Genomic DNA, 18,091 nt, shown 5'->3' on the forward strand with positions numbered 1-18,091 from the left:
TCCCTGCTCTTCTATTGAGACATTTAGATTGTGTCAAAGGTCATGTTTGACCTAGACACAGGATCTGACACGAATTTTGACCTGATGGTCCAGATTCAATTCATCCCCTGAGCAAGCAGATCGGCTCTATTAGCTCAATGGTACAAATTTTAGGAAACCTGGTTCAAATCCGGGGTAGAAGAGGAAAGTTACATATAGCGCAGCTTTATTGTAGAAAATGTATCTGAAAAAAACAGAATTCCTAAAACTAAAGGGAAATGTAAAACTATATAATAGCTTAGGTACAGCCTCAGGCTTAGAGCCAGGGGTAGGGCTGAGCTGAGGCAGAGTGGGCCCACCAGATGTACATTTAGGAGCTCCTCCAGAAAATAGACTTGAAATGGTCTGTTGACCAGCAATAGGCTTTCTTTTCTTTTCTTATTCAAAGGTACAGATCTGTAAGGGTCCATTTCGAACCCCTCCAAGGAACCATGAGGGTCCCCGACCCCACTTTGAGAACCATATAGTGTTGGAGTCCGTCTGTGTTTTTCGGACCAGGTGGGAACAACTATTTCTCTCTAGCAGCAAAAATGGAGGAGAACTATATGAAAAACATTGCCTGAGGTATGTGCACTGCACAAAATAAACAAACTGGACCCACCATCAACAGCTTGTGTTTGTACACCTGCTGCAGTTGCCATGTTTGTTTCACAGAGTAGTACAGTAGTACAGTAGAGAGCCTCTCTCCTTCTTTGGAATGTTTTCTGCCCATACTGTCAGTGGCCCAGCCGCCTTCTATCCACTTTGATTCTTCACCACATAGCCGATCGACAAGCTCACAACGCGTTGCAACGCAACGCGTTGTGAGCTAGTCGATCGGCTATTTTCAGCGAAAGCTTTCCCCACAATAACAGAAAACAGAAAAGACACTAGTATAGAAACCCTGAGGCAGTATTCTAGTGTATAGTGCGGTCAACCATGTAGGCTTTAAGTGGTTAAAAGGGGATTATACCACAGTGCAACAGTTTCAGAGAGCTGCACGCTACCACAGTACTTCAGGCTTCACTTAAAAATTTGTTTTTAGGGCCACCGACCTACCGGTGGACTGAATCCATTCTTTTTGCATACTTGATTACGAGGTGCCAACAGCTGTGGTACTGCGTGCATGTATGTGTGGAGAACAGGCAGGAATACCAGAGCCTCGTATTAGAGAGTTGCATCACCTTCGGGGGCAGAAAACAGTGCCGATCACGCGGTTTCATGTAAACTCGAAATAGTGACAAACGCTCATAGACTCCAGTGCATTCCATAAACTTCCGGTTCAGGGCTTTGTCACTATTCGCCAATAGAAGGCTCTGTAGGAAACCTCATGTCCAAAACTTTTATTCAAATTCAAAAGCAGCAGATCTACAAGCTCGCGTTTCGAGCTTGCGGATCTGCTACTTTTGATGCGTTTGTGTGATGCTGCATGTAAGTAAGGACGTTGATTTATGAAAAAAACACAAAAAGTTAAAATATGGAGATAAGAGGTTTCTGCCCGACAACAACGATGTGGCCATGCCACATACATTTATAGAACAGAACCTGTGAAGTGACACCTGGTTGGATGGTGGTGTTAATATAATGTGACAGATGACCAATGACCCAAAGCTCTGTAGTTTTATCATCAGAGGCACGGTGCACACAGCCTGGTTCCAAACCATAGACCCCGCCCACTCTCTGAACTCTCTTCAGTCTGATAATCAGGCTGTCTCACTCTCACTCTCAGTGAAAGGGAAAGAAGAGTGATGTTCCTGTACGGGATGGAGGGAGAAAGATGGGACCCACGTAGAGGCAGAGTAGCAGTACCGGTGACTAGAAACCTCTTATCTCCATAGTTAAACTTTTTGTGTTTTTTGTAAATTAACGCCCTACTTGATCATACTTTACTACAGCGTCACACAAAAGCATCAAAAGTAGCAGATCTACAAGCTGGAAACGCGGCGCGAAGTGACGCGTTTTCAGCTTGTAGATCTGCTACTTTTGATATTTTTGAATTTGAATCCTGAAAAGTAACAGTTTTGGACATATGAGGTTTCCACCCGACGGAGACGATATGCACTCGCATAAATGGGTTTTGAGTGGTTCCTACCAGTCTCCTGTGTCATTAAACTAACTCGAGAGTGTAAGAACCAATGGGCTCAACCCACAAAACAGTCTTATTTTAGTTCACCCCGGTGCCAGATTACTCCCTAGCAAAGATACTCCAATTCAATATGATCTGCACTCAGGGAAAATGTTCGTCTCTCTCTCTCTCTCTTTTTATTTATACTGTAGATCTTTTAAAGCAACGTGATGTCCATTTTGTGTGCAGCCAAGTGTTCCTCAGTAGCTGTTATGCCACCAGCTAAAAGAGAGATGGAAATGTTTGGGGAGTACTGTACCACTCATATTAGGTTTTATTAAACTGACTCGACACTGGAGGATGCAGAGACACACTGAGACAACTAAAGAGAGGAGCTCTTTTCTCTCTCTTCTCTTCTCTTCTCTTCTCTTCTCTTCTCTTCTCTTCTCTTCTCTTCTCTTCTCTTCTCCTCACTGGTTCTTCCTATTGTTTCTTCTGTCTGTCCTTTCTTTTGCTTTATCTCTACTTCTCGCTTTCTTTCGCTTTCCATTTGTATACTCTTAGAGTTAAATACAACACTGAGGATTTTACAGTGTAGATCAGGGTCCTAGAGATATCCAATGAAGGTCTGTGGCGTAATGCATATCGTCTCTGTCTGGTAGAAACCTCATATGTCCAAAACTGTTACTTATTCAAATTCAAAAACGGCTGAAGTAGCAGATCGACAAGCTCAAAACGTGTCGTTTTGCGCCACGTTTCAAGCTTGTAGATCTGTTACTGTTGATGCTTTTGTGTGACGCTGTTGTAGGATCAAGTAGGGCATTCATTTACAAAAAAACACAAAAAGTAAAGATATGTAGTTAAGAGGTTTCTGCTCGACAGCGATGATATCAAACTAGGGGTCAAGTAAGTTAAATGAACACTGAGGATTTCACTGTTGCCTGCTTCCCCTTTCAGTGATTTTTCACTCATTTCCTGGGATCCAGAAAGGAGAGAGCAGGTTGTTACCAGGTCCACTCTCTGCTTCACTCCAATGCAATTAACTGGAGAAGAGCCGGAGAAATGCTTGATTAATCCTATCAACTATGGCCACGGGGTGGGTGGGTGGGTGTGTGTGTGTGTGTGTGTGTGTGTGTGTGTGTGTGTGTGTGCGTGTGCGCGTAGTGTCAGACGAACTGCTGTCTAGGCCACTGCTTCTCAAACTTTTTGATGTCAAGGACCCCCAAATTGACACTTATTAACTTGCAGACCCCCATCTCAAAAGATATGCCAGGGACCCCTATAAGAGAAGATTTTTACGGCTCGAGCAGCGATTCTCAACCATTTTAATTTCAAGGACCCCCAGTTTGACATGCATTAGGCTACAGACCCCCATTTACAGTAATGGCATTTCTATCTCTGGGACCCCAATTTATATTGTAAAATCGATGTTAATTTAACTTGGGAGTGTTAGGGTCCATTTGGTTCCATTTGTACACTCTCAGAGTTACAGACCCATAAGGGTCCATTTGGTTCCTAACTATCCATCATTTAGCTGGGGACCCCCTGGAACTCCCTCAAGGACCCTTGGGGGTCCCCGGTCCCCACTTTGAGAACCAATGGTCTAGACAGCTATATCAATGAAAACAGTCATGGTAATAGTGATAATAATAATAAGTTATTGACTAACAATAAAAACCCAAGGATTCGCTTTACACCAAAACAAAGAAAACAAAACAATAACTGTCAAAGGCCTTGGTGAACAGATTGCTTTACAGTAGTCTGTCTCCAGCCAGACTGTTGACTCATACTATTTTCATATCGTTGCTGTCCGGCAGAAACCTCTTATCTCCATATTTTAATATTTTATGGTTTTTTTTTTATTTTATGGGTTTTTTTTTCCGTAAATGAACGCCCTACTTGATCATACCACAGCGTCACACAATGTGGGTCATTGTGAATCTCTATTGGGAGAGAGTTCCAGAGGGTGAGGGCTGCCATACTGAAGGCTCTGTCATCCAACTGTGGATCAGTGGGTCTCGATGTGGGGTCCGGGGACCCCCATGGGTTCTTGAGGGGATTCCAGGGGGCTCCCCAGCTCCCGCAGCGTGACGTGTTGTGAGCTTGTAGATCATCTATTTTCAAAAACATCTTGAAAAAGTGTGATTGTTTATTTTACTTTTTTTATTTTAACAACACAAATCTTGTATGGGGGTCCCTGGCACTAAATATTTTCTGATGGGGGTCCGCAGCCAGTTACATATACATTTTGGGGGTCCTTGACATGAAAACGTTTGAGAACCATTGCTGTGGAACCTAGCTGGCAGTTGTTTTCTACGGAGAGTGAGAAGGCTTCCTCTTTGTTCTGGAACCTGACTGATCATAATGCACTCCAGTCTCTCTCAGCCAATAGACGTTCAAACTTTTTTTAATTTCCCCTTGCGTACAGTGCACGCTTTTTCAAAGGAATTCGTCTCCCAGCCCTAAACTCATTTTGGTCTTGAATTTGCATAATTTCGAGACCAATTATAATTTTGTGGGCTCAGAAATACACAGAGAGACAAGGCTATAACCAGGCTAAACGGGACGGAAAAACAGCTTGCAGAGTAAACACTGTAGTATCTCCCACCACCTCATCCAGCCATGTATTTTTTTTAGATGTAAGTAAAGCAGTTGTAATAAAATATACAACTGTTGTTCTGTGTCTATAAGACCCATTTTGGCTCATTTTGACTGTGACTTTGATTGTGACCTTGACCTTTGGGATTTTCAACCCAAAGCTTGATCGCCTCTTTAGGGCCAGCCAACTGATCATACCCGCCAAGTTTCATGAAAATCGCCCAAAACATTTTCCGATGATTGTGACCTTTGGTCTTTTCGACCCAAAATGTGACCACCTCTCCCGGGTGCAGCCTACTGATCGATCGTCCCCGCCAAGTATCGTGACAATCCGACAATCCGTTCCCGAGTTATTGTACTAACTGTCCCACGGCCAGGGCCACTCACAGTACAACACCCAGGCTCGTATTCCATCAACAGACTGTATTGTTTTCATTTAATTGATGACTTTTAATGCTAACAACCATAAAGAGACTCCTAGCGTCGCCAGGCGGTCGCCTGTAAGTGCCAAGATGTCCAGGAGGCACGATTTATGCAAACCAGTGTAAAATCTTGGCAGCGCCGCCGCGGCGTCGCATAAATGGTAATGGTAATGGCGTACCCAGCTACAATTTTCAAAACTGTCACTTGATCTCACTTTGGGCCACCCGTTTTATTATGAAAAATGCTGGGCTATAACTTCTTTACTGAGCTCTTTTTCCCCTCTTGTCTCTGGTGAAAAATGCACCCTCGTGTGGCTGCTGCTTTTAGACACTGTACGATCCCTGAGAACCTTACTGATGTGTAACTCTGAGCGTGCACGAATGGAACCAAATGGACCCTTACGGGTCCATTTGGTTCCATTCGTGCACGCTCAGAGTTAAACGAACACTGACGATTTTATTTAATGGCGCATTAAAATAGTGCCTTTATGCAAAGCTCTTTACAATGTGCATTAGATTCACACGTTCACACACCGACGGCGGAGGAAACCATGCAAGGCACCAACCTGCTCACACAGCGGTTCCCAAACGTTTTTGGCCGTGTTACCTCCCGACCTAGGTGACGCACACCCCCCCCCCCCTCCCCCACACGGAAAGGAAATATATGAACATCTATTATTTTTATATATTTCATATATATCCACATATATGCACATATATGAACCTGAATATGGCATATACAGCATATATTCTGCATGTATATTGCCATATATTGCCATATATTTTTATATATTTAAAAAAAAAACACCATAGCACCAGCCACTAGCCTTTTCATGTCACGCACCCCCTAAGTGGCGCTCGCGCACCACAGGGGGTGTGTGCACCACAGATTGGGAATCCCTGAGTTAGGGGATAAGGAGGGCTCAAGGACACTTTTCGACAATAACCCATGGGGGAGAGCCTGGGTTCGAACTTTGTGAACCTTGGATTCCCAATTGGACGCTCTCCCCCCTGAGCCCACTATACCGCCCCCACCGAGCAGCCGAATGTACTCATTCCGTTGTAGTGCAGTGTATCATCAAATACTTAGAGGGCTCCTACAGTGAGTAGGGGAGTACTGTATTGCCCCGGGCACTGTTGTTGTCTTTGACAAATGTGTCGGCTAAGGATTCTATACTGTACTGTACACCTCACACAGTGGACAGTGGCGTGGCTCTATTTATCATGCAGTCGGTCTGCCACCCCCCTACCCCCACCCCTACCCCCACCCGCACCCACAGCCCAGTGCAGACTGTGCTTTAACACTCTGTCCAGAAAATCCCAGGAAGCAACAAAGAAGGCATTTCTGAATAGACAAGGACACAAGGACTCTCAAGAACTCCTCTCTGTCTGTCTGCCTGTCTCAGTCTCTTTGTCTGTGTTCCTCTGTCTGAACCTTGCATAGTGTGTGTGTGTGTGTGTGTGTGTGTGTGTGTGTGTGTGTGTGTGTGTGTGTGTGTGTGTGTGTGTGTGTGTGTGTGTGTGTGTGTGTGTGTGTGTGTGCGTGTGTTTCTGCTGAAACATTACAGTATAATTTTAGACAGCACCTCAGGTCTCTGTCGTCCGTTAAACATTGGTGGAGTTTTTCTCCCCCATTGTTTTGGTCGGTCGGGTTGTGTTTTTATCCACAAGTCAAGCAGGCGCAGAGAGCGTGAACAAAGGGGTTCAGTTTTTATACTCTCAGGGCCCAAGGGAAACAGCATGCATGTTTGGCAGTGATGGAAAGTACATTTACTCAAGTACTGTACATACTGTATGTTTTTGAGGCACTTTCACTTTACTTGTGAATTTCCTTTTTTCGATTTCCTTTTTATTACTTTATACAATTCTACTCCACTACATCTCAGAGTCAAATAGTGTGCTATATACTCCACAGTTTGTAGATTTATATTATTACACAACATACATTAAATTAAGCCCTATTTTATACCTAGTTTATTCTAAAATAGCCGATCTAAGCCGACAAAGTGTCACAATGCGACCCTTTGTGAGCTTGTCAATCTTATATTTTTGAAGGATTTTGACACATTTGGAAAGCTTTTGAAACAAGTGTATAGTATATATAGTATTATACTTATATACTTACAAGTGTAAGTATATAAGTATATTTTGTTGCCAATAGTTTTATTGCTCGAGTAAACATTTTTAATATAGGACTTTTACTTGTAATAGAGTATTTTGTCTCTGTCGGGTGGAAACCAAAACTGTTGTCCAAAACTGTTACTTTTCAGGATTCAAATTCAAAATCAGCAAAAGTAGCAGATCTACAAGCTCAAAACGAGCTTGTAGATCTGCTACTTTTGATACTTTCGTGGGACACTGGTGTGATCAAGTAGCGCATTAATTTACGAAAAAACAGAAAAGGTTAAAATATGGAGATAAAGAGTATTTCTATATTGTAGCATTGCCACTTTTACTTAAGAAAACAATGTGAGAACTTCTTCCACCGCTGACATTTGGTATTTCCGGTCCCCGTGGCAGAGCTGAGGACAGTAGTGAGATGGCTCACATTAGACTGAATATATTATCATTGGGCGTGTTGCAGGTGGATTCAATCATGATAAATCAAATGATGGCTTTTCATGACCTTTAAGAGCAGTGCGCTGTGCTCAGCACAACCACGCGCTGCTCATTCCCACAGTGTCATGGAAGAAAAGCCTCGGAAACGTATGTCCTTGAGCAGGAATGTGCCCAGAAGTTAACAATTCTACAAGCTCGCAACACATTGCAACGTGACGCTTTGTGAACTTGTAGCTCGGCTATTTTACGAAAAGATTGGGTGTAGAGGGAAAGAATTTGGGGACCAAGTACAGAGCCAACCCAAGTATTTGTTTACTATGTATATCTTCTAATCATGCACCATATATATTTTAACTCTATTAATATTAGGAATATATATTCAAGGTCCAATATGTTAAATATTGGACCTGTTTTCCTTCTTTCTATCGCTATTATTTCCCCTTGAAAACAGCAAATGATGGGACAATTATTTTCATTTGTTTTACACCTGTAAACCTGTGATGTGGCAATTAAGTTGAAGTAGCCTATAGAGGGTTTAAGTGGTTAAGAAAATCGGAGGAAGTATCAAAGGCAGATAATGGTCTTGCACTGGTCCTTTGAGAAGCGTTTCTCTGTGTAAAGCCCAGTTCTTAAGCCTGATTTATAGTCAACAAATAAACTAGGTGGACGGGCGACTGCCAGGTCTGTGCGGAGACATAGTGACCCCAAAGCAGAGCCTGAACAGACGTCCATTTGTCTGTGTCCATGAGAAATAAAACGGGCCAGGGACGAGTACAAGTCTAGTACTCTGGAGTCTGGACTATGAAAGGCAAAGTTCAGCGGACAATAAAAAAGTGTGCTCCCGGTTTTAAACACTACACGAGCACCTCAAGAAATGGTTCGACGATGTCTGCCCATGAGCACAAACAAACAGAACCTGGCACTGTGTGAAGTAATGTACCTAGTTGACCTATCAGTACGCTTTTGAAGGAGAAAGAGAAGGAGAAGCCTACAGTATATGGATATGACTTCAGTCTTCTCAGTTCAGAGGCATTCATTTATGAAGAAACACAAAGAGTTAGAATATGGATTTATGAGGTTTCTGCCCGACAGCAAGGATATGTTGCATAATGTTGCATTTGAATGTGTTGTGATTTGTGTTTGATATGGCTGCTACCTTGGCTAGACTCTTAACAATTCTGATCTCAATGAGACTTAAAAGAACGGTAAAATAAATTATGTGTTTTTGTTTTAATCGGTGCTATGCCCCCGCCATGCTAAAGTGATGAAAATGGCTCTGGACGAGCACACGTCTCGCTGTGCGCCGGTAGACCTGGTCTTTTGTTGACCTCCGAAATTGCAGCGAAGCTGCTAATTTGCAAACGACACACCACCTGCCGTGTCTCTCCTCCCACATCAGAGCACGCACGGCGAGTTCCCAAAATACCAAACAACAGGCAGGTGAGGGAAAAAACACAGCAGCACTGAACCTCCGGAAATTATGGATTTTCACACATTCGCTGTGTGCCTTACAGCATTGGTTCTCAAAGTGGGGTCCGGGCACCCCCAGGGGTCCTTGAGGGGGTTCCAGGGGGTCCCCAACAAAATGTATAAATATTATGATAAACAAAAATCTATTAAACCTCTTTAATCATGTATACATTGGCTATTTGAGCTTGCAGATCAGCTATTTTGAAAATAAATCTTGGAAAAAGTTGAAACATTTGGAATATTTTTGACACATTTTAACAACACAAATCTTGTATGGGGGTCCGCGGTCAAATACATATTAATTTAGGGGTCCTTAACATGAAAAGGTTCGAGTAGTAGTTGTGCCAAGGAAATGTAAAAACAAATAGCAGATGTACAAGCCTGCAGCACGACACAAAGTGACACGCCGTGAGCTTGTATAGCTGCTATTTTTAAATAGCCACTGTGAAACAAATTTTGCTACGGACCCCCTGGAACCTCTCCAGTGTACAAATGGAACCAAATGGACCTGTATGGGTCCATTTGGTTCCATTTGTACGCTTTCAGAGTTAAATAAACTCTGCAGGATTTGACCATGTAGATTGGGATCATACATTTTTTCAATCAAAGAGAGTGTGTGTCCTAATGCATATCAAACTGAGGCTCCTTGAAATAAAATGAAAAGTTGAGAATAACGTTTTTTTTTTCTCCCAAAATGGGCCCCACTAAGACCTCCATTGACACTGAGGATTTTGCAGTGTAGGCTCAAAAAAAGGGGAGTATAAGAGGATTGTCTCTCCAGAGCCTCGTACACTGTGGACTTTCGCTCCGTTCATTGGCATAATCACGGCCTACTTAATGCAAATGGCATGCAAGTGTATGCATAACGACGCCGCACGTACATGCAGTACACAAACACACACAAAGAGACAAACAAACAGAATCGGTCGTCCGTAACCATGTGCGCACACCGTCAACAAGAGTCGAGTTTGAGAGAGAGTGGAGACTTGAGAGGACGAGAGAGGAATTTATTTATGAGAATGTTTTTGATGGACTTGGGTTTCTTCTGGGATGGAATGGGGCTGATGGCGCGTCGTCACTGTCGTCGGGCAGAAAACCTTGTATCTCCATGTTTCATCTTTTTATATCGTCGCTGTCCGGTAGAAACCTTTTATCTCCATATTCTTACTTTTTGTGTTTTTTCGTAACATAAAAGTATCAAAAATATAGCAGATCCAGTTTGGCACCGCGTTTTGAGCTTGTAGATCTACTACTTTTGCTATTTTTGAATTTGAATCCTGAAAAGTAACAGTTTTGGACATACAGTATGTATATGTACTACATACTGTATGACGTTTCCACCCGACAGAGACAATATTTTTTTCCTACATGAATGACCTATTTTATAAATTGTCTTACGATCTGTCATGCAAAAGTAACAAAAATAGAAGATCTACGTGCTCACAACACGTTGCAATTTGATGTGCTGTGAGCTTTTAGATGTATATATAGATATATAGATGTATATATACATATAAAAAAAAATATATATTTTTAAAGATTTTAAACATTTTGGGCAATTTTCACTTATGCTCAAAATAGATTGTTGAAAGTGATTACGGTATGTCTGTGGGTTTATAAATATTAAGGAGAGGAGAGGAGAGGAGAGGAGAGGAGGAATGGAGAATGACAATGAGAGGAAATTGGAGCAGGGTAGGCGAGAGGAGAGGAGGTGATGAGACAGTGAAGTGGAGGAGAGGACGATTAAATGGAAAATGAGTGGGAGGGAGCCAAGAAATTAGGATAAATAGAGGGAGGAAATACTGTAGGAGAGAACAAAGAGAAGAGGAGGAAAAGAGGAGAGGAAAATGGAAGGAAGGAGAGAACAGAGAGCAGACACAAAGAAAGCAGAGAGAAAGAAGAGAAGAGAAGGAAAGGAGAGGATTTGATTGGAGAAGGATAGGAGAAAAGAGGGAGGTGCAGACTAGAGATGGAGGTGAAAGAGAGGAGAGGATTGGGGCGGGCAGAGGAGCAATATCAGGCATGGATGCATCTCAAGACAACCAAGCTGCAAGAACTGAAGCGTGGCTAGAGAAATCAAAATTGTTTCGTTTGTTGTCTCTCAGACACACACACATACACACACACACACACACACACACACACACACACACACACACACACACACACACACACACACACACAGACACACACACACACACACACACACACACACACACACACACACACACACACACACACACACACACACACACACACACACACACACACACACACACACACACACACACACACACACACACACACACACACACACACAGACAAGTCAATCGCATGTATACAGTATGCATATAACACACTCGCACATGACCACCTCGCACGCACGCACGCACGCACGCACGCACGCACACACGCACACACACACACACACACACTATGTATTACTATACTTGAGAGGACATTTTGGAACAGTTGGTTTTATGAATGCCATTTTTTAAATGTTTTGCCATATTTAACTGTAAATGATCTACAAGCTCTTATATAAATCAGGTATAACTAACCACAATCCCATTTTAAACCTTAAAAACATCCATTTCTCCTGTGAGCACCAGAAAAATGGTCCTCGCAAGTATAGTATTAGAAGTACACGCATGCACACACGCGCACACGCACACACGCACACACGCACACGCACGCACACGCACACACACACACACACACACACACACACACACACACACACACACACACACACACACACACACACACACACACACACACACACACACACACACACACGAGTATCAGAAGACATCAGTGCAGGTGTCTCCTTACAGACTTCAGTTGGGATTATGTGGAACAGATTGCTTTGTGTTGCCTCACACTTCTCATTTATTGTTAAAACAAATCTCACAGCAGATCTTCACTGTGGTGTTGCATCTTACTGAGCACACGGATACAGCTCTGTCTGTGTCTGCGAGCGCGCACGATTGTGCGTTTGTGCGTGTGCGTGTGCGTGTGCGTGTGCGTGTGCGTGTGCGTGTGCGCGTGCGCGTGCGTGTGTGTGTGTGTGTGTGTGTCTGTGTGTGTGTGATGTTGAAATCAAGAACACTTCTAAATTTGGCGGGTTGTTTTAGTCATCAAAGTTTACAACCACACAGGCTTGCATGTTCACTTGTGTCTTGATTCCATGTCAAACTGTGATGATTTTTTTTGCTTGGATTCCTCCAAGCAAAGTGTCTGGAAGCAAGTTTATCGTTTGTTTTGGCATGAACATGATGAGCAGTCGGCTGCAATATTCCCTATGGGCTTTGTCTTGATTTTTCTCTTTTTTTGCCATTCAAGACGCTCTCTCTCTCTCTCTCTCTCTCTCTCTTGATATTATCAAAGGCTTTCATAATGTCGTCTCTGTCGGGTGGAAACCTCATGTCCAAAACTGTTACTTTTCAGGATAAAAATTCAAAAATAGCTAAAGTAACAGATCTACAATCTTGTGGATCTGCTACTTTTGATGCTTTCGTGTGATCAAGTAGGGCGTTAATTTACGAAAAAAACACAGAAAGTCAGAATATGGAGATAGGAGGTTTCTGCCCGACAGCAACGATATGTTACAAAACCACACCCAAACACACCATCCATTGCAGAAATGATCTTATCGACATAATCTCTCCCAGTCTCTCCGTGTCTCTCCATCTCTCTTTCAATGTGCACGTCCGCGTCTGCTGAGTGTTTAATATTTGAGCCGCCTCTCATGATGTGTGTGTGTGTGTGTGTGTGTGTGTGTGTGTGTGTGTGTGTGTGTGTGTGTGTGTGTGTGTGTGTGTGTGTGTGTGTGTGTGTGTGTGTGTGTGTGTGTGTGTGTGTGTGTGTGTGTGTGTGTGTGTGTGTGTGCGCGTGTGTGTGCTTGCAGGATCACTCTGAACGGCATGAAGGTGTCCAGGCCGGACGTGAGGATCGGCCGCTACAGAATGATCAAACACGAGCGGGACAAACACAACGAGCCCAACCCACAGAGGTATTCCATCTCACCACCTCTCTACTGGATCTTTATTTAACTCTGAGAGTATACTAATGTTACGGGTCCATTTGGTTTGTATACCCTCAGATAGCCTGGGAATCCAGAGTGAGGCGCTCCTTCAGTGGTTTCTTTGTTTTGTATTGTTTTGTTTTGTTTTTAACTTCACTTCTCAGTCTAGCAGTCTTCCTATTTGAAAGGGCCGGTTTTGGACACCAGGGAGCCAAGGATTCTGATTGGTCTGTGGGCAGGGCGGGGACCAGGGCCTTCCAATATAAAAGTCACTTCTGTTTCTGCTGTGATTCATTAAGCACTATTCAATCAGAAATGGCATGCCTACATAACAGATGACGTTCAGAAATCAGGCTCAAATGGAAGCTTCCCAGACTAAGAGGTGAAGTAAAAAAAAAACACTGAAGCCCGAGTGCCTCAGTCTGGAATCTCTCAGAGTTACAAATTGATAGATTAACACAGAGTATGTGACTGTGCGGTTTCATCATTTTTTGTCTCTGTTGTGCTTGTCAATGCTGTACTACTTCAATTTAGGCATTTAGCAGACGCGCTTATCCAGAGCGACTTTACAAGTGTTTATTGAACTCTAGTCAATAAACAGGTAAGATCACATAAGTACAGAGATAACCGTGTAGGGCCACAAAGAAACTAGGATACCAGGTAAACAATGAACCTACCATCTGTCTAAACAACATGCTATCTCTAAATGACATTCAAAACATGTGTGGTTGAGGGGAAATACATTTACAGTATGAATCAACAATCAGGTGGACAAGTGAACAAGGTATGTCTGCATAGTAACCATCTTGGTCAATCGATAGCATCGATCGAAAGGAAAAGGTGTGACGAAGGGGTACAGGGAGAGTGAAGTGCTATGGGGTGAGGTGGAGTCTGTGGTATCAATATCATGCCACTGGAATGAGCCTATGAAATAGTACTCCTGTCCAGGGAAGGATGATTAAATGATTGATGAACTGATAAATGAATAGATTTTTAGACTGCATCAGAATCTTATCTTGATTTTCTTGATTCTTGATCTTGACGTAAAGTTATCTCTTTTGAATACAATTCTGTTACGTTTTAGTAATATTTTAGTTACCTGAAATCATTTACTTTTTGGTCTAGTTTCTATCTAAAACATTTTTTGGGCGGGCCGTGATGGCATCAAAATGATTTTCACTTAGCTGCATATATAGCCGATCTACAACGCGTCGCGCTGCGACACGTTGCGACGCGTTGTGAGCTTGTAGATTTCTCTGTCTGTGACACCTGCGCACACCCATGATGACTTGTCTTAGTTCTACTGGATCTCTTATCCACCAGTCCCTCCCAAACAGTTACGTCTAGTTTGTATTTGTTGACGAAATTTTCTGTATATTTAGTCATAGTTTTTGTCATCGTAGCTTTTTTTTCTTTCTTTTTTTTCTGAAAAAAGGTAGTCAACAGACATTTTTCATCATAGTTTAAGTCGACAAAATCAGCACTGTCTGGCCTACTATAGCACAGCCTTCTTCCTCTGTGTGCTTCCACACTTGATGCACATCTTCATCACTATTATACCACTGGTATAGTAGTGATACCCACTGGTTGGCCGTGAGGGTATTGCAAGCAGGGCCTCAAATAAATGACAAAACACTAAGATTTTAATGATAATATAACAGTCAATAATAATAAAAACCTTGAAAAATGTGTTTTCATAGTGATACCAATAAATATGAACGTAAACTGTACTACATTAGTTGAGCCAAGCCGGAACACAATCAATTGATTGATCATTAAAGTAAGCACGCTCTGAAAATGCACGCGACCCACCCATCTGACCACTTAACACGGCAGCCGATAGATAGGCTGCCGTGTTAAGTGGTCAGATGGGTGGGCCCCAAACACTTTTTCAAGTGGGCCCTGATCCAGAAAAGGTTGGGAACCACTGCTCTACACCATTGGCATATGCAGTATATCGTTGCTGTCGGGCAGAAACCTCACAGTTTTGGACATAAGAGTTCCACCCGACAGAGACAATATGTTTTTTACAACAGTGTTCCGTCATACCGTGACACCGGCATTGCATCAGAACAGAAGCAGAGAGCCTGGGGTTCTTAGGAGCCTATAGAAGGTGCTGCTCTCCATACACATGTACAGCATGTAATTCCTTCTCCGTCTCTGCAGTGTGCAGTCCACACTTCATTGTAGACTCTCCCAACAAAGCAGAAATGCACGGTTATTTGTGCACACAGGCAGGTACATAAGAGTGAAGCTTATTTTAGCTTTGGCTTCTTTCAGACATAGGTACAGGTAATAGCATAGGTAATAATAATAAGTGAAGAAAAACAAAGAGAAAAACAAAGAGCAAAGAAAGAGCAAGTATTGTATACACTGGATCAAGCTCCGAAGGTGTCAGACAGACTCAGCCTGAGGAAGAGCTACCAGGCTGGAAACGTCACCTAGGTGTAACTGAAATAAATAAATAACACCTTTGGAGCTTGATCCAGTGTGCCAAAAATACAGCCTCTGTATTTAGGCGCCTTCCACCCCCATAGTATCTCTCGACCAATCAGCGGAGATCTACCATGCTTAGCACCATAAAAAATTAAGCTAAATGTGACTTATATTAGGCTTGTATACAGACAGTACTGAAGTAGTCTTGCATAGCCAGCGATCAGAGAGCGACCAGGTCTATGAAAACAAGCCCAAAAGAAGCGACCAGTTTCACCACTTGATCCCGATTATATCAGCTATTTTCAAAAATAATCTCGAAAGCAAGCCCAAATATGCAACTACACTTCAGAAACAAGCCCAAACAAAAGCAACCCGCAACTATGAATATTTACAAGCGACGTAACAGGAAAACAAGCCCAAAGTCGCTTATAATAAGCAAACCTGGCAACACTGGCAGGCTCTAACACATTTGCACAACAATGTGCGCATCGACCGACAGTTTGTGCTGAACTAAATGCCAACTTTTGCTAACAGACTAACAGTATGTTGTAGTCTGTTGAAGTCTGTTTGGTGGAGAGTCACCTTTAGCCTACTGATACGCCGCTCACAAACCTACGCCTTGCTGCTTTTTGAAGACAAAATGATCTCATCGTCTCAAACTGTCCCAAAATGAAGGACTGCCCTAAAGCCGTTGGACTGGTTCTGCAAGACAGTCAATTTTTTAAATCAGTGATGTTTAAGCTGTGGAAGAAACAGGAGCTAGTGTTGCTACAGTACATTCATCAGTGCTAGTCTCGATCAGATGATCAGAGGTGTGATCACGTAGCCAGACGATGACATGTGGGATCGTCTGGCTACAGAAGACTATAGTGCTGATGAATGTAGCAACAGCAGCTCATCTTTCTTTCAAAACCTACTTACTTACTCCAGGCCTTTGTATTCCTTCCGGAACATTAGGCCATTGAATTGTTTCCACCCTCGTCTGTCTTGGGCCATCCTCTCCAGCTGTTTCCACGTTTGCCCCGGCCTTGACTCTCTTTCTCCTTGAATTGTTGCTCTGTGCTCCATCTCCAGGCAGTTTGTTTTGGTTATTGCTGTTTTGTTTCTTCTCAGTGCGTGTCCAATCCAGCTCCACTTTGTCCTCATCAGAGCTGTACCTCCACTGGTTCTATGTTGCGTTCCCACAGGCTGGTGTTGTTGATTCTGTTTGGCCCAAAAAAAAACAACTAACTTGTGCACGATTTTCCATGATGCACCTTTGAAAGGAAAAAGACCCCTATGGCTCCATTTGGTTCCAATTGTACACTCTCTGGATTAAATGAACACTTAGGTGATAACAGTGTGCGATCAACATACACGGTACAGTATGTACGTGCTGTATCAACATTTCTGTATGATGAAACATTCATGATAAAAGGAAACCTGAGAGAGAGGAGTGAATCCCAATAGGTTGAACTTGGTTGAACTTGGCCTTGCTGATCATTGAAAGACCGACAAGAGATCGTGAAATGCACAGTGGTGGAAAGTAACTACATATATTTACTCAAGTATTGTACTTACTGTAAGTACAATTTTGAGGTACTTTATTTCCATTTTTCAATACGTCATACTTCTACTCCACCACAGCTCAGAGGCTAATATTGTACTTTTTACTCCACTACAATTATTAGACAGCTTTAGTTATTTTAGTTACTTTGCACATTTAGATTATATATACAAAACATACATTAACCAATTAAGCCCTACTTTATACTTCAGCTTTTTGAACAAAAGCTGATCTACAGTACAAGTTCACAACTCATCGCATGTTTCGATGTCAATACTTTTGTAGTCAAATTTGAATACAGACCTTTTACTTGTAAAATTGTATTTTAACACATGGGGTGCCAGGTTTTTTTGAAAACAGAGTACACTGAGTGCCAGGATTTTTAACCATTTTTTAGGAGCCGAGATACAGGCTTTTGAAGTCATAAGTTAACCAGGAAGTGGATTGGAGTCTAAATACGGTTTTGGCACTCCGTGGTTGTATTCCCAAAACCGTATATATACGGTTTTGGCACCCAATGTGTTAATAAAACTACTTAAACCCCAAAATAGCAGATCGACAAGCTCACAACACGTCGCAGCGCGACGCGTTGTGAGCTTGTCGATCGGCTTTTTTCAGCGAAAGCTTTACCCACAATTACAGAAAACAGAGAATACACTAGTATAGAGCCCTGAGGGACTTAGGTCAACCACATGGGGTTTCAGTGAATAAATGGGAGTACTTCTTCCAAGCACTGTAAAATGCACGTAAAAAGGCTCCAGACTCATTTCATAATCTACACACGGCTCATGGAAGAGCCAGCATTGCTTAACTGGCAGCTGCTCTCAAATCATCTACTCCACATTCCATCCACACAGAAGTGTCCTCGCTGGTGGAAATCTGTTACTTTTCAGAAAATGAAAATGAAAAAAAAAGAACCTGTGTTCCAATGGATCCTGTAGTTATTATTT

At 42.6% G+C, this 18,091-nt stretch overlaps 1 protein-coding gene across 1 annotated transcript in view; it reads left to right on the top strand.

Moving 5' to 3' along the window:
* Window positions 1-18,091, top strand: part of b4galt2 (UDP-Gal:betaGlcNAc beta 1,4- galactosyltransferase, polypeptide 2) — a gene marked incomplete at both ends in the record, with an annotated part of 177,682 nt that overhangs the window by 144,926 nt on the left and 14,665 nt on the right. Inside the window, one exon of the mRNA XM_084057359.1 lies at window positions 13,043-13,147. Coding sequence (XP_083913485.1) covers window positions 13,043-13,147 — 105 coding nt within the window. The remainder of the gene's footprint in view (window positions 1-13,042; window positions 13,148-18,091) is intronic.

The sequence above is a fragment of the Gymnoscopelus microlampas genome, assembly GCF_963454915.1.
Source record: "Gymnoscopelus microlampas genome assembly, chromosome: 5".
Taxonomy (NCBI): domain Eukaryota; kingdom Metazoa; phylum Chordata; class Actinopteri; order Myctophiformes; family Myctophidae; genus Gymnoscopelus; species Gymnoscopelus microlampas.